General features: G+C 40.4%; 2 protein-coding genes across 2 annotated transcripts; one reads left to right on the plus strand and one right to left on the minus strand.

Annotated features, from left to right (window-relative positions):
* The first annotated feature begins 771 nt into the window (after positions 1-771).
* On the plus strand, positions 772-11610 carry LOC115108186 (solute carrier family 35 member E1-like). The gene is made up of 6 exons (XM_029632243.2): positions 772-1299; positions 2497-2567; positions 5130-5267; positions 6999-7124; positions 7522-7767; positions 8422-11610. Exons 1-6 carry the CDS (start codon positions 972-974, stop codon positions 8653-8655), a joined length of 1143 nt encoding a protein of 380 aa, XP_029488103.1. The 5' UTR covers positions 772-971; the 3' UTR covers positions 8656-11610.
* A 1653-nt stretch (positions 11611-13263) lies between these two features.
* On the minus strand, positions 13264-21844 carry LOC115107378 (prostaglandin E2 receptor EP4 subtype-like). Its single transcript, XM_029630776.2, has 2 exons — positions 20713-21844; positions 13264-20621 (listed from the first exon to the last, which is right to left on the minus strand). The coding sequence occupies exons 1-2, from the start codon at positions 21496-21498 to the stop codon at positions 20355-20357; spliced, it is 1053 nt and encodes a 350-aa protein (XP_029486636.1). The 5' UTR covers positions 21499-21844; the 3' UTR covers positions 13264-20354.
* Positions 21845-23182: the final 1338 nt, after the last annotated feature.

Below are 23182 nucleotides of genomic sequence, written 5' to 3' on the forward strand. Positions count from 1 at the left end.
TATGTAATGCGCTATCCAGATACATTTGGATAATTTCCCCAATTTTCTGAGTCCCTGGTACATAAATGCATCCTGGGGTTAATTAGGAGCCACTATCGCTCAGCACTTGGCAGGTGGAAATGTTTTATGTTGAGGGCCCATAAACTCCTTTGTGTGCAAAATATGTTAAATAGAATGTTTTTCCCAATATAATCAAATAGAATCTGGAATGTAATACCTTAACAGTCAATGTGATTAGATTCCAGTGTTCTATCCACGACAACACTTTGGAGATTTATTTTGTCGTAAATATTGGTCTGGAATATCAGGCATGTTTGTTTTGCACAATCTAATGAATTGAAAGAAGGCTGTCATTGTAAATAGAAATGTGTTAACTGACTTGCCTAGTTAAAGTTAAACAAGTTCATAATCCTTTCAGTTGCCAGCTACACAGCCATTGAGCTACAAAATATAACGTGAAATAGTATTTAATGGTGCATGGTAAATATGTCAATATGAGCAGTATAGTTTAAATATTTAAATTATTTGGGACCTCTGCTGTAAGGGGGTGACGCAATCAGCTAGAAGTAAATTGCCGCGTTCATGTGTTAGTTGGAATTATGGAATTCCGACTTGCTAGCTGGTTGTAGTTATACACGTGCTGCATTCAAAAACTAAACAAGTCGGACATTTCAGAGTTCCGACTAGCAAGTGAACGCGGCATTTATTCTCAGCGTTGTACGTAGCAGAGCTACGTAGTAGCTGCAGAGACGGAAGAGGAAACGAGACACCCCACTCGCTGTTTCAATGAAAGTCAACTAGACCAGACCAAATTGCTATTACATCCGTGTCTATGGGAGACACACCCAGTTAAGTAGACCGGAACTGACATTTTTCCCCCAATGGTAAATTGCCTGTGTGAACTGTCTTCATTTATCCACCATCTTTGGTAGCTGCTCCACGTCTCACTGCCGGTGAATCCGAACTGGAAGATGGCTGCGGTGGAACGTCCCCCAGTCAAGGAAGGGGTCCGGATAGCTTTACTCTGTTTCTGTTGGTACACTGTTAGTTCGGGAGGTAACGTCGTTAACAAAATTATTCTAAATGGATTCCCTTATCCTGTCACCGTTTCGCTCTTTCATATACTCTCAATCGTCGTCTTCCTTCCTACGTTGTTGAAGGCATGGGGAGTCCCAAAAACAGAAGTACCAACTATATACTACAAATGGTATATTCTCCCTTTAGCTTTTGGGAAATACTTCGCTTCTGTGTCGGCCCACTTCAGTATATGGAAGGTACCTGTTTCCTACGCACACACTGGTAAGACTTGTACGAGCTCTGAATCATTGGTTGACGTTTTAACTAACGGAATGTTAGCTAGTTAGCGCGCAACATTAGCAAATCTTTGTATAATGCTTTAGCTTGCTAGCAACGACATCGATTGCTGTCTTGTCCTGTCAATTTAGGCAAGCTTTGTTTAAGTCACTTGACGATTAGCCAAGGAGCTTGCGTCCTCCCTTACTTACTAAACAACACTGGGGTTGTTTGAATACCTTCTTGTTTGGGGGGGGCCTACCTCAACTCCTTCACTGAGATGAGTGCAGACTAGTTTTTGAAAGGAACCTCGGACTCCTACTCATTCGAATCGCTATGCGTTGATAGGAAATGTACATTCTGAAACCTTTACATTATACCCATGTTTGTCCTCTGTTGCATGCCTTTGTTCGCTTAAATTCATACTTTTTAATAAAAGGTTAATCAAATACAACCGACTGTTTCCTCTTGCTGTTACTTTAAGATGGCAACTTGGCGCGGATGCGCATGTGCCAATTGAATCTCAACAGGAAAACGGTCGGTGCTTCACCTTTCCTGACTGGGTCGTCACTAGTTACCACAGCCACAAAGTCATAAATCCTGGCTATTTAAAAAAAAAATGTATCTTCTTAAAATCGGATTTTAAACCTTAACTACACTGTTAACTTTATGCCTAAATTTAACCTTAAATTAAGAACAAAAAGCAAATGTTTGTGTTAATGAATCTCTAGCCAATTTTGACTTTCTGGCCATGGTCACTGGTGGGAACCTGACAGCTCAGAAATGTGCCCTCGGCAACACTTAATGACACTCCCTTTTGTATTATACCATTAACTTCCTAATTAGCTAGGTACCTAATGTATGACATAAGCCTTTATAAAGTTTAACTGTAACTCATTGCTGTCTTACCTCAATAACTGACATGTATAGCTATGGTTGACGCAGTGTCATAAGGTTATGATGCAATAAGTTCCACGTTTTGTGTTGACCAGGGGTGTATATGTGACGCACGAGACACAATGAGACTTAAACTCTTGGTGTGTAGCACAATCGCATGGGCTCCTAAGTCTTTAAACCATTGTATCTCAAGTCATGCACCTTACCTTTTGTAACCTGGGCTTGTCCAACTCAAGCCCTTGCCCTCAAGTCAAGCACTGAACAGGATCCTTTTATCTATTTTCTTTGTTTCTTTTCACTCCACAGTCAAAGCCACAATGCCTATATGGGTTGTGTTGTTATCAAGGATTATCATGAAGGAGAAGCAAACCACAAAAGTGAGTAACTCAGAGAATTGATAGTGTACAAGTTGCTTTCGAATATATTTTGTCCAAGCAATGGTGATGTGGCACAATGTGAGCCTGTCTTTTGGCTCATATTACCACCAGCCTTGCAGGTGTGTTTGCAGGTCGCAGCTTTGAGGCAGGAATAAAACACGCATCCGGTTAACACTGTGTGTGGTGCACAATAAAAATGCTATTTACAGTGCATTCAGAAAGTATGCAGACCCCTATACCTTTTTATTCTAAAATGGATTAAATAATTGTTTCCCCTCATCAATACAAAGTGAAACAGGTTTTTAGATATTATTGAAAATGTATTAAAAATAAAAAAACAAATACCTTATTTACATAAGTATTCACAACCTTTGCAATGAGACTTGAAATTGAGCTCCGGTCCATCCTGTTTCCATTGTTCATTCTTGAGATGTTTCTACAACTTCATTGGGAGTCCACCTGTGGTAAATTCAATTGAGTGGACATGAATTGGAAAGGCACACACCTGCCTAAAGGTTCCACAGTTGACAATGCATGTCAGAGCAAAAACCAAACCAAGAGGTCGAAGGAATTGTCCATAGAGCTCCGACACAGAATGGTGTCTAGGCACCGATCTGAGGAAGGGTACGAAAAATGTTCTCCAGCATTGAAAGTCCCCAAGAACACGGTGGCCACCATCATTCTTAAATGGAAGAAGTTTGTAACCACAAAGGCTCTTCCTAGAGCTGGCCGCCCGGCCAAACTGAGCAATCAGGGGAGAAGGGCCTTGCTCAGGGAGGTGACCAAGAACCCGATGGTCACTCTGACAAAGCTGCAGAGTTCCTCTGTGGAGATGGGAGGACAACCATCTCGGCAGCACTCCACCAATCAGACCTTTATGGTAATAAATGAAGGTAAAATAAAATGGCAGAGTGGCCAGACAGAAGCCAGTCCTCAGTAAAAGGCACATGACAGCCCGCTTGGGAGTTTGCCAAAAGGCACCTAAATGACTCTCAGACCATGAAAAACAAGATTCTCTGCTCTGATGAAACCAAGATTGAACTATTTGGCCTGAATGCCAAGCGTCATGTCTGGAGGAAACCTGGCACCATTCCTACGGTGAAGCATGGTGGCTACAGCATCATGCTGTGGGGATGTTTTTCAGCAGCAGGGGCTGGGAAACTAGCCAGGATCAAGGGAAAGATGAACGGAGCAAAGTACAGAGAGATCCTTGATGAAAACCTGCTCAGGACTTCAGACTGGGGCGAAGGTTCACCTTCCAACAGGACAACGACCCTCCGCACACAGCCAAAGCAATGCAGGAGTGGCTTCGGGACAAGTCTCTGAATATCCTTTAGTGGCCCAGCCAGAGCTCGTGAAGAGGGCACAACAAAACCTATTCCCCCCCCAGGAGACTGAAAAGATTTTGCATGGGTCCTCAGATCCTCAAAGTTCTACAGCTGCACCATAGAGAGCATCCTAACTGGGGGCATCACTGCCCGGTATGGCACAATGCTCGGCCTCCGCCAGCAAGACACTACAGAGGGTAGTGCTTACGGCCCAGTACATCACTGGGGCCAAGCCTCCTGCCATCCAGGATCTCTATACCAGGTGGTGTCAGAGGAAGGCCCTAAACATTTTCGAAGACTTCAGCCACCCCAGTCATAGACTGTTCTCTCTGCTACCGCACGACAAGCGGTACCGGAGCGCCAAGTCTAGGTACAAAAGGCTTCTCAACAGCTTCAAGCCATAAGACTCCTGAACAGCTAATAAAATGACTACCCAGACTATTTGCATAGTCACGTGAAGTCTACATACGTGTACATATTACCTTGACTAACCGGGGCACATTGACTCTATACCAGAACCCCCTGTATATAGCCTCACTATTGTTATTTTACTACTTGTTTTTTTTACTGATCTATTTTTTTTACTTAACACGTATGTTTATTAACTGTGTTGTTGGTTAAGGGCTTCTAAGTAAGCATGTGACAAATATTATTTTATTTGACTTGAACCCTATCGAAGGTCTCTGGAGAGACCTGAAAATAGCTGTGCAGCAACGTTCCCCATCCAACCTAACAGAGCTTGAGAGGATCTGCAGAGAAGAATGGGAAACTCCCCAAATACAGGTGTGCCAAGCTTGTAGAGTCATACCCAAGAAGACTCTAGGCTGTAATCGCTGCCAAAGGTGCTTCAACAAAGTACTGAGTAAAGGGTCTGAATACTTATATAAATGTGATATTTCAGTTTTTTATTTTTTTAATACATTTGCTAAAATTTCTAAACCTGTTTTTGCTTTGTCATTATAGGGTATTGTGATGAGGGGAAAAGAGAAATTTCATCCATTTTAGAATAAGACTGTAAGGTAATAATACACTGTAGAAAATGTCAAGGGGTCTGAATACTTTCCAAATGCACTGTATGTGCCACAGCCATTTAGAGGGTGGGTTCAATGTGACAAAATGTCCCATAAACAAATTCGCAAAACAACTGCATGTGTATGGATGGTAATGGTTTCAACCATACTTTTTGACTTTGGCCTACTTTCTCTTTTGCACTCTTGTCCCGTGCCTGTCTCAGGTGTACGTATCTCTCATCCCCATCATCGGAGGAGTGCTTCTGGCCACAATGACAGAGCTGTCCTTTGATGTATCTGGGTTAGTCAGTGCCCTGGCCGCCACACTCTGCTTCTCTCTGCAAAACATATTTTCCAAAAAGGTATGTCTTAACAGTCGGCACCCTTTGGAAAGGACTATTGTTTGTGTTGTTAGATGATGGATACAAGTATAGCACATTTTGAACTTAGGAGGACCTTTTTAATGAAGTATGTGTTTGAGCAGAGGTTGTAGAATAAGTTCAAGACATTTTCCTTTTAATAGAATACTGTATTATTTGAAGTAAAAGCACTCCTTGCAATATTCAAGTGAAGACATAATAGACATCACTCATACTAAAAAGGAAAACTCAAGGGCAAGGCCTATTTGCATGAAGCCTTGTTAGTCCTTGCAATACATTTGCTCATTACATACTGTAGATGTGCTGTGTCATCTGTCCTACATTTTCCTGCTGTTTTAAGTGGTCTCCCTTAAACCAATATTTGAGAAGGACACACACTCACCAGCCAGTTTATTAGGTACATCACCCCATTCACAAAATTGATTGCTCCTACAGACAGGAGTCAGGTGGCCGTGGCGTGCTATATAAAGCAGGCGTCGAGGCATTCAGTTACTGTTCGATTGAACACCAGAATGAGTGACCTAAGGAACTTTGAGCGTTGCATGATCGTCAGTGCCAGACACGCTGGATCCAGTATCTCAGAAACAGCCGCCCTCCTGAGCTTTTCACGCACAACAATGACATCAAAGATTTACAGAGAATGGTGCGACAAACAAAAAAAACATCCAGTCAGCGGCAGTCCTGTGGGCGAAAACAGCTCGTTGATGAGAGGTTGAAGGAGAATCGTGCAAGTTAACAGATGTGCCACAAACGGACGAATACTGGGGCAGTACAACAGCGGTGTGCAGAACGCATCTGGGAACACACAACTCGTCAGTCCTTGTCACAGGTGGGCCATTACAGCAGACGACCACACTGGTTTCCACTCCTATCAGATAAAAAAAGTGGGCACGCGATCACCAACACTGGTGATTGAGGAGTGGAAAAACATTGCCTGGAACGTGTCAGCGAGTTCAGTTTACTTGATTGACCTGCGCAGTCCCCAGACCTCAACCCAATCGGGCATCTTTGGGATGAGATGGAACGGGCTGTTCACAGCATAAACTAGATGGGTGTACCTAAAACTGGTTGGTGAGTGTATTTACCCCATAGCACATTACTCTGTGACGTGTTATGAATGACTTGATATTACTAACCCTGCAGTCAAATGACTGTAATAATTTGTAGTGTTAGACTTCTATACAAGGATGTCTTGTTAATTACCAACTGCTTAGTTACCTGTCTCTCATACTTGTTGATGAAGAAAAGCATCCAACCGACAAGGAATTTGTGTGACCTCTGAATTTCTAGCGACGTGTCTTTTTGTCTCGCTTTGAGGTGTGTTTTTCTGCTCACTTGATTTCGAACGCCTCGATCAGACAGATTACGTTTCGGTACACTAGAAGCACATTCATTTCCATTGGAACGCTGCTGTTTACCTTGCAGCACTGCAGAGGCAGTTGCAGTGCATACTTTGGATTTATCCAGCGTATGCATCAAATTGCATGCGTAGACTTGACAGAAATAGGAGCAGAAGGTGAATGTTAAACTTTTGTTGCACACGCATTAACAATTTTGGATTACATAATGGAAAAAGTTTGACTGCGTAATTTATTGCAGAGAATTGATGCAGTGACACTGTCGGTCTGATCGAGGCGTAAGGTCAAGACAACAGTTGTTTTCTGCCTAAGAAATGACAAGGGCCATGAATGAATATGCATTTTTTTTTTTTAGGTGCTGCGGGACACGAGGATCCACCACCTGAGACTTCTCAACATACTGGGCTTCAATGCTGTTTTCTTCATGGTGCCTACGTGGGTTCTGGTGGACCTCTCCTCATTCTTGGTTGAGGGGGATTTTGTGAGTTAAAAAAGGATAGGATACGTTTTTCAGTTTCGTAAAGTGTATGCGCAGGTTCATACATTACGCATCAACTAATGTGGTCTAATTGTTTTCCAGCTTATAAGATAGTGGTTCATCTACTGCATATGGTGTATGTCTGTCTTATATATATTCACAAGTCTACAGGATGTCACACAGTATGTACCATAAATGTGTTATCCATTTCCTTTGCCTAATCCTCAATATACCTTCACACACAACAAAATCTCTAGTATCCGGTTTCCTTTTGTTCATTTGTCACATTGAGACCACAACCTGGATACATTCTATTTTCCTAGAAAGTCATGACTAAATCCATTGTTCTCTCCAAATATCCAAGTAATCATTTCCTCCCTCCTCTGCATAACCCCTCCAGACAGGCATGTCTGAATGGACCGGCACCTTCCTTTTACTCCTCGTCAGCGGCTTTTGTAACTTTGCTCAGAACGTCATCGCCTTCAGCGTCCTCAACTTGGTCAGCCCGCTGAGCTACGCTGTGGCAAACGCCACCAAGAGGATCATGGTCATCAGCATATCGCTCCTGATGCTGCGTAACCCGGTCAGCTCCACCAACATCATGGGCATGATGACGGCCATTGTGGGCGTGTTCCTGTACAACAAGGTGACTCCTTCTGACAGGCTTACATATACTTTTTTTGGCATTTATCCAGTCAACACAATTACTGCATTCACCTACGGTGGGTAAACCACTCACACATCACAATTATTGCAATGTAAACCTTGAATATAGTGGCTATCTACACAATCGGTGCTACTAAGAAAGAAGCGCATTTGTACATCTGCATGCTTAATGCTGAGTTTGATTGAATTGTTAATCTATTTCATGAACTAAGTTGAATTAGTTGTTGGTGACCAACATGTTGGAAATGTTCAGACACTATTGTACTATGCAGCGTGAAGTCTGTAGAGCAATTTTAATTTTGTCATCTCCGATGCAAATTTTATAAATACTCAACATCCTATGGGTACACTCCACACACCTTGCAATTTTGATATTTAAACTCACACGACTGTTACAATGTATTAATAGACAACCAATTGTGCTTGTTTCTGCCATGGTGCTTGCTCAGTGATGCATGGGGGGGGTTCTAACAATGCTCTGAATTCCTCCCCCACCGAGGAAAGTTTTACATGCAACTTTATAACTGTGTAGAACTTTGAAATCACACAATGGTAATTTACATCAATGTGTGTTTTTTTGTCATTCTTTGTTATGTGTTAAGCTAAGCTATTCACTTCTCTTCACTGCCAACAGGCGAAATATGACGCCAATAAGGAAGCTAAGAAGCTGCTGCCTTCCTCCAAGCAGGACACAATGTCCTTCGACAATTTGGGACTGGACAAGACGCAGCCCAATGGTTCAGTGCCTTTCTCCCAAGGCTCAGACATTCAGTATGGTCGCAGCAACGTGCTGACCGACCACTTCCAGTACAGCCGGCAGGCCTACACGATGAACTACGGCGCCTCCAACCACCAGTATGTGGTTTAGGCTGGTGGATGCCTAAATGGACATGCTGTATAAAGAAAGGAAGGCAAGTACTGTCGTATTGGCGGGAGAGGAAAGTATCAATCGTGAGTTGGCCAGCGTTTTGTCCCAAAAATGTTCTCCTAACATATTTTCTTCACCTCTGCGTGTTTTTATTTGTTTTGATATGAACACTTAAAGATAGTTCAGTCCAAATCAAAGTTTTTTTTCAGATGTTTTCAAACCTTAAAAGTAATCTGACATCGAGATAAGCCCACATCAACTCTTGTAGCTCAAGCTGTATGTCTCAATCATGAGTGAATGAGAAAGATTGGCACCATCTAATTTCATAATGTTTTGTGGTGTCAATATTTCCAGTTAATTTGGGATTGAGGGATACCATTGGATCTACACAACAGATGGCTTGGAACATGGACTCATCTGACAAATGTTGATTTTGGAGTGAAGTTAAAGATGCAGTACAGGATCTGAAGCACATATTATACGAATTGAAAACATTTTTTTTTGCAGGATGTAACATATCATACGAAATAGGTGACGTAGTGCACAATTTACGAGGACGCATTTTGGCTCGTGATCACTACTTTCAGAACGCCTGTCTGAAATTTGCTTGCTGAGGAACGGATGTTGCTGTATTCTTTTTTACTGTGGAAGCTTGCTAATGTGGTAATAATTGTTACCGTAGCCACAATGGCATAGGTCCAAATAAATTGAACAGAACATTTACTCTATATCAAAGAACATGAAATGTTTTGAATAAATTACCATGACTGTAATGCTTTGAATCAGGCTTGCACTCAGTTATATTGACCCCAGTTATATTGACCCCAATTTTATCAGAGAAGACCTGATCATTTTACACTGTTTTGTGTTTTTGCAGAGATTGGCAACATTTTGGTCCTATACATGTAAAAACATTTGCCCAGAAGACATTTTCTTGTTGGTCTTTAACTAGTGATGGAGGCATGGCATGAAAATGTGTGTAAACGATCGTAGTTACAGATAAATTGAGAATCTTTCATTCTGTGGTTCCAAATTTACATTTGAGTTATTTAATCAATTTGTATCTGATCTGGTAAAAGCTTTGTAATATGGGGTTACATGGGTCAAGTAACTGAGATGCACCTAGTTTTATGTGGCAGACCTACTTGGATCAGGTATAAAAGTCAGTAGACTCCACATGCTTTTGCCGGTTTGTCATTCTTCTTCCCAATATTCACACTTAAAATTGTCTGAGATTGAGGAATAGTAATTTAGCCTACAGGGAACGAGCTGTTTTTCAAAGCCGATGTGGAGCACCTGAACTAGTAAACTGGTTAAGGTTTGAACATTGTAAAAAAAGAAGGAAAAAAAGAAAGATGTGACAGCGAGACTGTGACTAACTCTTGTGTGGAAGCTCTATTCTAGTGTACAGCTGGAGAACGGATGGTAATAATGTTGTTAACCCCATTAACTTAAACGTTATACTTGTTGAATATAAAATTCATATTCTTCTAGTCTACATTTTTCATTTGAGTTTACTTGTTTCAATTTGTTGCAGAACATTCCAGCATTGTAAGTGGACAATTTCTTTGCTGTTTCCTAACTGCAGGGATGTTCGCTCTGACTGTATTTATTGCATGTCTAGTGGCTCTATTGTATATTGGGCAGCAACAAACTACTATTTTGGGCAGCAACAAACTACTATTTTGGGCAGCAACAAACTACTATTTTGGGCAGCAACACATTTTTGCTGTTTACCATTAATCCAAATAAATGCTATTATTTGTATATCTTCTCCTATGGTATGTACTGAATAGCATAGTTCTGGTTGGCTGCACAGAGATGATCCAGGTGGATTTACACATTTGTAGAACTGTGTATGTATGAGCTTGTGTGGAATTCTCGGGTAGTTCCAAGCTTATTTCATATTCCATTTAGTGACGCTCCCGTATCATTTGGTTCAGTAGGTTTGGTCTGGTTACGTAATGAAATTCATACTGGCGTGGTGATTAGGCTATTGAGATTTTAGTACATGTGACTCACTTATGCCTGTTATCTGCATGTCCTCATGAATTAGAGTTTTGAATTTACCTGTCTATTGGATAGTGTTACAAAGTAAACAATCATTTGTAGAAATCCAATGACAGTGGATAACTTCAATATTAGGGTTTGATTTCACCTTGGCTTATAAAGTATGGAAGATCAAATGTTGGAGCCATGATTGGATTTGACTAAATCTCATTTGTCACTTTTAACATGTAAAATTTGAGCCCATTGTATTATTTTGCGACCTATTTTTATTTTTTTATATTACTGTGCTGACATTCTGTTAAACTGTCTCAAGCTTTCCTCTTAAATCTATGTTTGAGTTTGTCACGTCCTGATGCGAGATGCCAAATGAAAGAAGCTACGTGGCTCAAGTCAATATTTATTGGTCGCTTACACACTTATCGCAGGTGCAGGGAAATGCTTATGTTTCTGCCTCCAACAATGCAGCAATATCTAGCAATACAATAACAAAACACACATACACCCCCGAAGGATTTTGACTCCTCTTAAAAGGCCTGTGTGATGCAGTAGCACGGAATGATGGAATCTGATGTATATGTTTAATGTAAAGCCTAATATTTGACTGTACAGTAGGCTAAATAACATTTTGAACATGTGATTTAGAGAAACTATTTTCATTAAATCTGGGATGGCATTTGAGGTTATGACATTATTTACTGGAATGTACATTTGACTGTGTGGGGGTTTGCTTTGTAAAAGTTGTATAAATGACATTTTTCCTGTTTTAAAGGATCTTGAAAAACAGATTTTTTTTTACTGAACCAATGTTTATAGATTTTTATTTATGGTGTCTAGGTACAGAAAAGTGTACATAAGTGCAACCATGCACAGTCTTGTCTGCTTACGTTTTTAGATGTAAAAATGAATAAATGCATTGTGAAATGAATAAATGCATTGTGAAATGAATGACTTTCACTGACTTTGGACAGGTGTGTGCTTACATTGGTCCAAAAACCCAAATATATTACTATAACTTAAGTACTATTGTTATTGTGGACATTAATTCTATTAGATATTTTATGTTCAATAAATTGTTTTCAATTGTTTATTATAATCCGGGCTAGTATGAACTTTAACTCAGCTCTACAGCCTATCCAATGTAAAGCTAGTGCTACCTCGGATCAAGAGACTTCTTTTTTACAAGATCTCAACATTCCCCTTCCATTTCTTACTTTCAGGCACGTCATGGGTATTTGAAGATTGCTTGGATGAGGTCAATGGAGTACCACCATATGAGTCAAAATACCCATAAAACATAGTGGTCAAATAAGGAAATGGTTCCAGTTGTTTTTCCACCATTTATTTTCCCATAGGGGATTTTAGAAGCAGGATATAGGCATATCCTGGTGTGATGTTTTGATAACCGTGTAAATCTCTCTAGGACAACATGATTTTTTTCTCAACATATTCACCTGTATTTACCCCCCCAAAAATGCTAATGTGGTTATCATAAAGAATTACAAATGCCATGATGATCTGGACAAGATTGTCGAATCACGACAAATGTAAGAATATCTGGATTAACTATCTGTTAGCTAAATTTGGTAATGAATAAATTGGCTAAATGTCTTTAAATGGACCATTCTGTCTTGTGCATGTTTTAAATGGACATATTACTTGTTAGCAAAGGTGTCAGCTAGAGATGACGTGCAAGAGATTGCAGGGATTTGTAGTCTCGCATGATGTCCACTTTGATGCTAATTAGCATGTTCGAATTTGAGAGTAAATAAAGCTGACTCTATTGATAAAAGTGATCTTGTCCAAGAGAGATTTACATGGTTATCCCACATGAAACAGACCTTTATTTTTTTAAGTGTTTCTAAAATAACCTGATGAAAAAACTATTGGAACCATTTCCCTGTTTGACTGCTAGGTTTTATGGGTATTATGACACCTCTACTGTGGGGCTCTATAGGGCTTCGTATTGGTGGAAATGTTAACTGTGCCATAGGGGCTAGGGCACGAGTCAAACTCATTCCACGGAGGGCCAAGTGTCTGCAGGTTTTTGCTCCTCCTTTGTACCCGATTTGATGAATTAAGGTCACTAATTAGTAAAGAACCCCCCCTCACCTGGTTGTCTAGGATTTAATTTAAAGAAAAAAACAAAAACCTGCAGACACTAGGCCCTCAAAGGAAGGAGTTTGACACTCCTTGGCTAGAGCTATGGACTTTCCATCACATTTCTCTAACAAACTATTACACAAAGACTTGGGCTGCTCCCATATGGAAAAGTCATATATGGCCTTATATATCAAAGAATGTGACATATTTGAAAATATGTATTTTAATAACGTACATTTCGCACCCCCCTTACAAAAATCTGTGGTTAAAAAAGTACCTAATTGTCATACTTTAGTAAAAGTAAAGATACCTTAATAGAAAATGACTAAAGTGAAAGTCACCCGGAAAAATACTACTTGATCAAAAGTCTAAAAGTATTTGTTTTTAAATATACTTAAGTATCAAAAGTAAATGTAACTGCTAAAGTATACTTAAGTATCAAAAGTAAAAGTATAAATAATTTCAAATTCCTTATATTAAGCAAACCAGACAGCACAATTTCCTTTTTTAAATGTTTATTGATGGATAGCCAGGGGCACACTCCAACACACAAACATAATTTACAAATGAAGCATGTGTGTTTAGTGAGTCCACCAGATCAGAGGCAGTAGGGATGACCAGGGATATTCTCTTGATAAGTGTGTGAATGGACCATTTTCCTGTCCTGCTAAGCATTCAAAATGTAACGAGTACTTTTGGGAGTCAGGGAAATGTATGGAGTAAAAAGTATATTTTCTTTAGGAATGTAGTGAAGTAAAAGTACAGATACCCCAAACAACTACTTAAGTAGTACTTTAAATTATTTTCACATAAGTAATTTACACCATTGTAAAAAAATAACATGGTATTTTCATCATGCTAAATGTACTCGGAACATTAGGTTTTCTTGTTCAGTGCATTTTATGCTTTGAAATGTATTCCAGAATGAAAACAATATACATGGCATGTATTTAAAAACCATACATAAATCTCACACGTAGAGATTAATTATTTTCTAATTGCATTCGGCAACATTATGACTACTTTGTTTCTTGTAGCTACTGTAGATGATACTTGTCATCTCATTTTGAGATTAGATTGAGATGGCATAGATAACTATTGTAGGTTTATATTTTGTTTGAAAATGCACAGAAACCTATGAAAGTATGAATATTTATTTTTGTACACTATAGTTGTGGCTGCCCATAAGGTTATGGCATCACATTGTACAGAAAGTCTAAAAGTTGCAACCACGCCCCAGTTCTCATTGATGGTATTGTGGAGCGTGTGCCCAGCTTCAAATTCCTGGGTGTCTACATCTCCGGGGACCTCTCCTGGACCCTCAACACCTCAACCCTGGTCAAAAAGGCACAGCAGCACCTGTACTTTTTGAGGAGGCTGAAGAAGGCCCGCCGGTCTCTCAAGATCCTGGTGAACTTTTACCGCTGCACGGTCGAGAGCATTCTGACTAACTGCGCCACAGTGTGATTAGGCGGATGCTCCGTGGCTGACCGGAAGGCCCTGCAATGGGTGGTGAAAATCAAATCAAATCAAAGAAACCCAGCCTAAAACCCCAAATAGCAAGCAATGCAGGTGTAGAAGCACGGTGGCTAGGAAAAACTCCCTAGAAAGGCCAAAACCTAGGAAGAAACCTAGAGAGGAACCAGGCTATGTGGGGTGGCCAGTCCTCTTCTGGCTGTGCCGGGTCGAGATTATAACAGAACATGGCCAAGATGTTCAAATGTTCATAAATGACCAGCATGGTCGAATAATAATAAGGCAGAACAGTTGAAACTGGCATGAAAACCGCCCAGCACATCACTGGTGCCCAGCTCCCTGCCATCGTAAACCTCCAGCGCAAGCGGTGTCTGCGTAGGGCGTGAGGCATCATCAGGGACCCTTCACATCCATGCTACAAACTGTTTGCCCTCCTACCATCAGGTAGACGGTACAGGTCTCTACGTTCCCGCACTAAGCAGGCTCAAGAACAGTTTCTTTCCAGCTACTGTAACCCTGCTGAACTCTGTGACACAGCACTAGCTATATCCACCCGCCCACTGCTTAGTACTGCCTCTCAGGGACCTTGTTGCATTACTCTCTTTGCACTCTTCACTGTATTACTGGACTATTACTGGACAAAGTCTGATTAAGGACATTTTTCAGTTGTACATGTACATGTCTACCTTGGTAACCTCATTGCTGCTCTCCCTGTATTTCAGTTGCATGCCTCCTTGCACTTTCAATTTGCCTTCATTGCACATTTATACATCCCACTTAGATTGTATATTATTTAATTGTTTCATTTGTACATTTTTTTTGTACTCTTTATTTGCACTTCTGGTTAGATGCTAACTGCATTTCATTGTGGTCAATCACATTGGGTCATTTTTGTGGGGTCTCCATCTCATAATGCACATATAAGGATAACAGGTAACCGGAGATGTTTCGCCTACGAAAGAGGCTAATTGCTGTTCACCCAAACCAACACTGTTTTCAAATGAGAATGCCAGTTTTACTCATTCTAATTATATGGGGCAATGGCTGTGGTACAGTATGTATAGGAATGTATTATTTCTAGCATTGTAGAGCTAAGCCAGAGACGTTATCTTTAGACCTAACTCAAATGTAAATATCTGGCTGTGTCATTATGACTTCGGATAATTATTTAGGACACATTGAACTTATTTCATTTGAACAAGTCTAGGTGGCAAAACTAAAAGGGGAGAAAAAGACAGATCCTGAAAAAAGTGAGTAGGTTTTTGTTCATCGATTGCAAAAAAGCATTTAAGTATGCAGGTATTGTCATGATATATATAAAAAATATTTGACTTATTAATGACTCATGGCAGAAAGAATGGTGAATATTATTTCAGACACTGACATGGCTTAAAGGGATTCTGCTATATTTCAAGATTTAGGTTGCTTTTTTAAATGACCCAGTCATACGAACTAATGGAAACCATTTGTATGTGTCTGCGAGTAGTTTGGAGATGATTGAAGTTAGCATTTTGTTAGCTTAGCGCAATTACTCTAAGTCTCCCACAGTAGCCAGCTCCTCTCAAACAGGGAAATGGAAGAAAAGAAACTTGGAGATAGACCTAACTACTCCAAAGCTGTGTGGTTGGTCATTTATAGTCTTACAAAGCTATACATAGTAATACATATTTTATAAATTTTATAAATTTTACTAATAATAATTTGAAACATTCTATCCACTTCCTCATTCTCTGTCCCGTTGGCACATAGATATGTACAGAGTTCGCAAACATTGTATCTGTCTCATTATGGCGTCTGTAAGCACAGAGACGGTGCCATTGAGACAGATGCAACTGCACGCAGAGACATAAAAATGGTATTGATGAGTTCATCGAAATCTCACGGTATCCCTCTAAAAATGTATACCCCATAACAGGGTTGGGGTCAATTTCACTTTTTTACACCTTAAAGTCAGATGGCTAACAAAAACATGATATGGGTTATGGTGGCAATTAGACAAAATTCAATGTTTGTGGCCAAATCCTCTCAAGTTAACAACTCTAACCATGGATTACAGTTTCTACTTTCAGGGTAAGGAACCATATGACTGACTATAAGGTGTAAAAAAGTTCATCCCTTAATTGAATGTATAAATCAGTCATTGCAAATAAGGCATTAATGGTCAAGGATTTCTTATTAAACTGAATCTGATAATCGTTTTTCAATTAAAAAAAAAATATATATCTCTTAATTTATGAGCCCAAACCCAACCATTAACTGTTCTATGTGCTCTTTATCTTGAATTTAGCTGAATTAAGAAATTATGAGAGAAAAACATTTAATGAATAGGATGAAATTAAGTTTTTATTGTTTTGTGTTTGTTCTAATGTTTTATTACCATGGCTACAATTACTATGACTACAAGTATCACTGAAATAATGCAGGTATTGTGACATAAGGGACATATACAGTGTCTTCAGAATGTATTCACACCCCTTGACATTTCCCACTTTTTATCGTGTTACAAAGTGGGATTAAAATGGATTTAATTGTCATTTTTTTGACAACGATCTACAAAATTTGTAAAAATTAAAATAAAAAAATGTGAAAAATAAACAAATATCTTGATAAGATAATTATTGTCATATATTACTTTTTCGTATGGGCTGTTCCACTCTAACCTTCTCACAAAGTATACACACTTTTCAGCTGCTTTGAGGAAAACAACACAGAGTCGATGACATGGTCCCCCTCTGCTCACGAAGACTGGGCTCCCAATCTCTGTAGTCAACGTGAGTAGGACCTTCAAACATGTTAACCCTCGCAAGGCTACCAGCCCAGATGGCATCCCAAGCCGCGTTCTCTGAGCACGCGCAGACCAGCTGGCTGGAGTGTTTACGAACATTTTAAACCTCTCAATATCCCAATCTGTCATCCAGCTTGCTTCTAGATGGCCACCATTGTTCCTGTACCGAAGCACACTGAACTAAATTACTATCTGTCATCATGAAGTGCTTTGAGAGGCTAGTCAAGGACCATATCCCCTTCACCATACCCGACACCCTTGAACCATTACAATATGCATGTAGATCCACAAACGACGCAGTCGCTGTTGCACTGCACATCCCGCTGTCCCGCCTGGACAAGAGGAATACCTATGTGAGAATGCTGTTCATCAACTATAACTCAGCTTTTAACACCAAGCTCGTCACTAAGCTCAGGGCCTTAGGTCTAATCTCCTCCCTGTGTGACTGACTGGCCGACTACTGGTGGTGAGGGTAGCCGACCTGAAATGGTCTCACCACACCAACACCGTGGTGAAGAAGGCGCAACAGCGCCTCTACAACCTCAGGCGGCTGATGAGATTATGGATGGAACTTCTACAGATGCACCACTGAGAACATTCTGTTGGGCTACATCACTGCCTGGTCTGGCAACTGCACCGCCCTCAACCACATAGCTCTCCAGAGGGTGTTGCAGTCAGTCCAACGCATCACCGGTGGTACACCGCCTGCACTCCAGGACATTTACAGCACTCGGAGTCAAAGGAAGGCCAAGAAGATCATTAAGGACCTGAGCCATGGACTGTTTACTCGGCAACCGTCTAGCAGACGGAATCAGTACAGGTGCATCAGTGCCAAGACCGAGAGACAAAAAACTGCTTCTATTACCAGGCCATCGGATTGTTGAACAGCCATCACTAACCGTCAACCAGGTAATGCTCACTCACACAAGCTATCACACACACACCTCATACTCACAAAACACACACACACACACACACACACACACACAGCTAACGCTGCTGTCCCATGTCATAGAGACATTGAAACATTGGACACTACCTGTTTCACACAGAGTATTTAAATACTGTATATCCCCGGCATAGCTCATTCTAATACTTCTACTACTGTACTTTATTTGGTTACACTGTTTATACACACTGCATATTTATTTATATACTGGATTCTTGACATAGCTCACTAATATATATATACTGCTGTACATATCATTCTTAGTATATATTGTGTAAATTCTGCTGGTGTACAAACCTGATTTTAATGTCTATGGTACATACGTATAGATTGCATTTTGATTACTGTTAGTGCTATTTGGGTTATTAATTGGATTCTTACCAATTTTTTATTTTTTTTGCTGTACTTTTTTACAAATATTTTAATTATTTGGATACTTGTTTGACATTTTACTGCATGTTAGGAGCTAGCAACATAAGCATTTCACTGCAACTGCTATAACATCTGCTAAACTGTGTATGTACGTGACCAATAAACATTGATTTGTGCCAGTACATTCCTTTAAAAGGAACAGGTGGAAAGTCCCTCCAGCCGCTTTCACCAATCCAATACTTTTAAATACATGAGTGGAAGTGAACAAGTGCACACTTCTGGGTGAAGGGTAGAAAATAGGAACACAACCTAGGGAAACTAATCATCTCCCTGGGGAGTCTCTCTCCCATGACCTCCATGACAAAGTTCAACGCCTGTTTTTTGAGAGAAACTGCAGTTGCAAGTATAGTTGCTGGACAGTGTTTAGAATTCAGTCCAAAGTTTTGAGAAAAACACTTGGAAACATCCTGCTCCTCTGAGGTTGTTTACAACTCTGCAGAAGAGACACCAAAGTGTCTGATGTGAAATGTCTGTTACTTTGCATTTGTTGCCCCTTCAGGGTACAGAGTAGATCCGGGAGATTAAACTACATCTTGTGCATTAACTGCCTTTGAGCTTGATCCATTAGCCCCTCAAGGGTCTATGGCACAGTAACCTAACATAACAGGGATAGAATGACGCCTGACAGTGGGTTTTCACCAACAGCGAATTCGGCAGGAGAAGTTTTTCCCCCTTTTCATTTTCAATGAGGGAACACAGAGAAATGTGAGGGAGATTGTGGGAAGGTGAGCAGCGAGAACCCTGCTAGCAGAGCGGTAGAAAAAGTTGAGCTCTGCTCTACTTTATGTAAGTTTCAAGAAAAGAAAAGTATTGGCGTGATTCGTTGTGAAGGGGAGGCGCCACCTCTGGTAAAAAACATATTTAAGTGAAGTCCCCACTTCCGTTTTTCAGGGGAAAGAGAAGTATCCCTGATCTTGCAACATCCGCTTTCTGCCAACACCGCTAAGGGTGATGACACAGTGACTATCAACAAGGGTCTTGGTTAGAGGCTCAGTGCAAACAAAAACTTGATTTTCTTGTGTTTTATATATATTTCCACACTATAAGGTTGGAATAAAACTTTAAAACTTTAAAATTGTGAAAATTATGTTTAATGCCCTTTTAGTGTAAGAGCTGTTTGAAAAGGCCGCCTGAAATTTCTGCCTGTTTGGGTGGGATGCAATTTTGGTCTGCCTGGTGACATCACCAAATAGACCAATAAGAAAGAGAGTTCGAAACCTTTCTACCAATAGCTAGTTTTCCGTTTGAGCCTCCCCGCTCAGACCAATCCCAGAGAGTCCTAGCATAATTCTTGCTTGAAGAATTGCTCTTTGCTAAGAAGTTATTTTTGTTAATTTTTGGCCATTTTAATTCAAAACAATCACAGTAAGGTACTTAATTGTTGTCCGGAAATGATTTGGTATTGTGATAAAAATGGCTGCATTGGACCTTTAACCAAGTAATGAACAACCTCTCTGTGGCCACAATGGGGAAAAACAAGGGGTCATCTCAGGCCAACACTAAACAGACTCAAAACCTAATCATTCCGTAGACCCACTCTTTGCTCATTGATATTACCAATGAACTTAAAAAGTCTGAATTGGTTAGCAGCACTAAACACACCTGGTGTTTATACAAACGGATCTCTTTAACTTCACAATGTCATATTTATTGTTTGTGTAAAACATATACATAGCTGTGATTGAGCCAAATGCTTGAGCCCATAGTACTATATATAATTGAACTGTTACATGGTTAATTTGTTTAATTAATCTACTGTTTTTGAAAGTTATATATTTAAAACAGGTGAATTGCCACCCATCATCAATTATATCGACAGAACACATTGTGAGACTGGATATCGGACAACTTCTGGGGAGAAATGGCAAGCTTTGTCCCCCCTGGGTGACGTGAGCGCACTAGGCGACTGTGGCGGGCAGGTGAATTATGTTTTTTATGCAAGGCGCTTCACAGAGGTGTGAATACATGGGTGTTTGTAATGTCTCCTTGGTAGTGGAATGTCCTTTGTGATGATTTTACTGGAAACATGGGTGCTTTGCCTTTGCGACCAATGTAAAACACTTTAGAGAATCTCTGAATCTTACGGAACAAAGTCCTTCTCAGGAGGATGTAGATCCAAGGGTCAAGGATGGCGTTGACCGAGGCGATCCGAATAGCCATCAAATCTGCATGGGAATTCTCGGTCCATGTTATCTGGTTAGAAAATACGCGTACCTACAGCAGAATAAAAAGAGATGTTAGGTGTACTGCTTCTCTCTTCGGTAACCTACATGAAAGCATAATATTAAGACAAAACGTTTCTTACCACCAGCGGCGCTGAGCAACCTAAAACAACCACGGAGGTCACCATGAGCACCGTCATCATTTGCGCTTCCACGCCGGAGGAAAGCGCTTTCCAGCGCACCCGTGCGCTCCCTCTTGTAACTGGACTTTGGATTTTCCTGCGACGCATTATCAACAGATTGCCACAAACTGCAAAGTTGAGTACTATCGTCATCAATATCAGTAAAAAACTCACACTGGCATATAAAAACGAATATGTTGCAGGCAGTGTCTTATCAGCCCTCCAGTTGATGAAGCACCACGTTTTGGAGGGCTGACAAATGCTTCCAGCCATACCCATCACTGGGAGACAACAAAATGCAATGTTGCTGAGATAAATGCAAAACAAGCACTTGCGTGCAAAATGTTGGTCAATTCCCCATCTTTGGTAAGTGTAAGCGCAGCATATCGCGAGGTAGCGCTCAGCAGACATTGCGCATATAATACTTAGCCCAGCCACTCCGAAGAACAGCAACAAAAAGGAATGGAATTCACAAAGGTTCGTATTATCATATAACACATGTTCATTGAGGTAAGTTGCTATAGTGATTGGGCTGGCCAAACAAGTCCCAAGCAGATCCGTCACAGCCAAACCACAAACTAGGGCGAAGAACGCGGAGGATTTGCGCTCCTGCTTAGATCCAGAAAGAGCGGCTATTGCTATTATATTTCCAATGACACCAACTGCAAACATTAATACGGGTACAGCCATCGCTTCAGCTGTCTTGTCAGGCAACGTATGTGTAGATGAATTACGTGTATCGTTCATGTTTCCAATCCAGAAGTAGGCTATCAAATGCACGCTATTTGTTCTTTTTTAGATAGCCGTTCTTTAGGCTACTTCATAAATCCATTCAAATCCATGCAGACACTGCGACAGATGTTTGTCTTGTAAATTCCACGTTTCGTGTTTGCTGTTGTCCAATAGCCTAAATTGTCCTCAACCTCGCCAAATGTCCAGTGGATGGAAAAACATGAAAATGCTCTCTCGACTCACAGCAAGCTGGTCATATACCCACCGGGTTGTATGTGTTGATGTCAACGTCTCATCAGCAAAACCCAGACTGTAGATGGATGGTAAAAAAGAACACTGTATCATTTTTATGTCCCATCATCACTAACAGTTGTCACTTGACTCCCCAAAAACCTGCGCAATTTCCGGTGCCCCTCTGGGTCACTATTAACTAAGTTCTCGAGAAAAACCTTTAGGCTTCCCCCCAGCCAGCATCATGAGCATGGTGATTTTTTTTCTCACAAATGATGTGATTTAATTGATCTCATAAATCATTTATTGAAAGGAGTTGTTCTCTTGGTTTTATCCATTCAAATGTCGCAACTTCCAAATTGTGTAAATACCTTGAAGTTAAATGAATAACTAACTATCAAAAAAAAACCTCAAAACTCACAAAGTCAGTGGTAAGACTCGTCACTTAGCTTTGTCATGGTAGCTGCCCAGTAACATGACAGTTTAAACAAAGCCTGAGTCTCAGCTGTGCACCTCAACCAAATATGACTGTAAATGGTAGTGAAGTGACATCTAGGATGGAAGGAGACAACGTGAACGATGCCAGTGCACTTAGTGCCGTCTCTCTCCCATGCCACTTCTCCATTATTGGATGACTAATTATGTGTTTAGATGGGGCCCCATGACCAAGGGTGAATGTCTCAAGCACTTGTTAAAAAAAAGAATACAACACCTCTGAGAGGGATGACTTCACTGGCACACAACTGGCCTCCTCTTATATACAGTTTATATCAGCAATACACGAAAGTGGCAGGCCTAGCCATAGCACTCAAGTTGGCCTTTTGTATACTGCTCACTCAAGTATTAAAAAGCTGGGTACCACACTGTGGGTCAAATCGTGTGGCTCCTACACACCTGATCTATGCACCCAGTGGAATTCATAAACAGCCCAAACATTTTCAAATTCACCTCAGAACACTTTCTCCTTTAACTGGAAAAAAATACTTGTATGACAGAAACATAATGTGATGAATGCTTCAGCTGTGACTCTCATTAAAATATGATTTTCGCCTAAAATACCCAGCTAACACATAACGTTCTGAGAACCATCAGTTTCTTAGAGCTTGGTGAAAGCGTGGTTGTTCTATAGTTATTTTGCATACAACCTTCCCACAACTTTCTAGGAATTGTGCAGGTTAGTTTCTTGGCTTTGGAACAAACATTCTTATTTTCTTGGCATCAAATCCAATTTTATTTGTCATGTGCCGAATACAACAGGTGTAGGTAGACCTTACCGTGAAATGCTTACTTACTAGCCCTTAAGCAACAATGCAGAGTTGTTTTTTTTAAGTAAGAAAATATTTGCACAAAAATACAAAATTATATATTTTTTTAAAGTAACACAATAAAATAACAATATTGAGGCTATACCGGTAATTGAGGTAATATGTACACTTCCGTTCAAAAGTTTGGTGTCCTTGTTTTTGAA

This window comes from Oncorhynchus nerka, linkage group LG24 (assembly GCF_034236695.1).
Source record: "Oncorhynchus nerka isolate Pitt River linkage group LG24, Oner_Uvic_2.0, whole genome shotgun sequence".
In the NCBI taxonomy this organism is placed as follows: Eukaryota; Metazoa; Chordata; class Actinopteri; order Salmoniformes; family Salmonidae; genus Oncorhynchus; species Oncorhynchus nerka.

Excerpts from the sequence above, each read along its gene's own strand:
- LOC115107378 (XM_029630776.2), bottom strand. The coding sequence starts at position 21,498 with ATGAACGATACACGTAATTCATCTACACATACGTTGCCTGACAAGACA. Across the intron at positions 20,622-20,712 it reads GTTGCTCAGCGCCGCTGGTG|GTACGCGTATTTTCTAACCA; the intron begins GTAAGAAACGTT and ends ATTCTGCTGTAG.
- LOC115108186 (XM_029632243.2), top strand. The coding sequence starts at position 972 with ATGGCTGCGGTGGAACGTCCCCCAGTCAAGGAAGGGGTCCGGATAGCT. Across the intron at positions 5,268-6,998 it reads AAAACATATTTTCCAAAAAG|GTGCTGCGGGACACGAGGAT; the intron begins GTATGTCTTAAC and ends TTTTTTTTTTAG. Across the intron at positions 7,768-8,421 it reads GCGTGTTCCTGTACAACAAG|GCGAAATATGACGCCAATAA; the intron begins GTGACTCCTTCT and ends CACTGCCAACAG.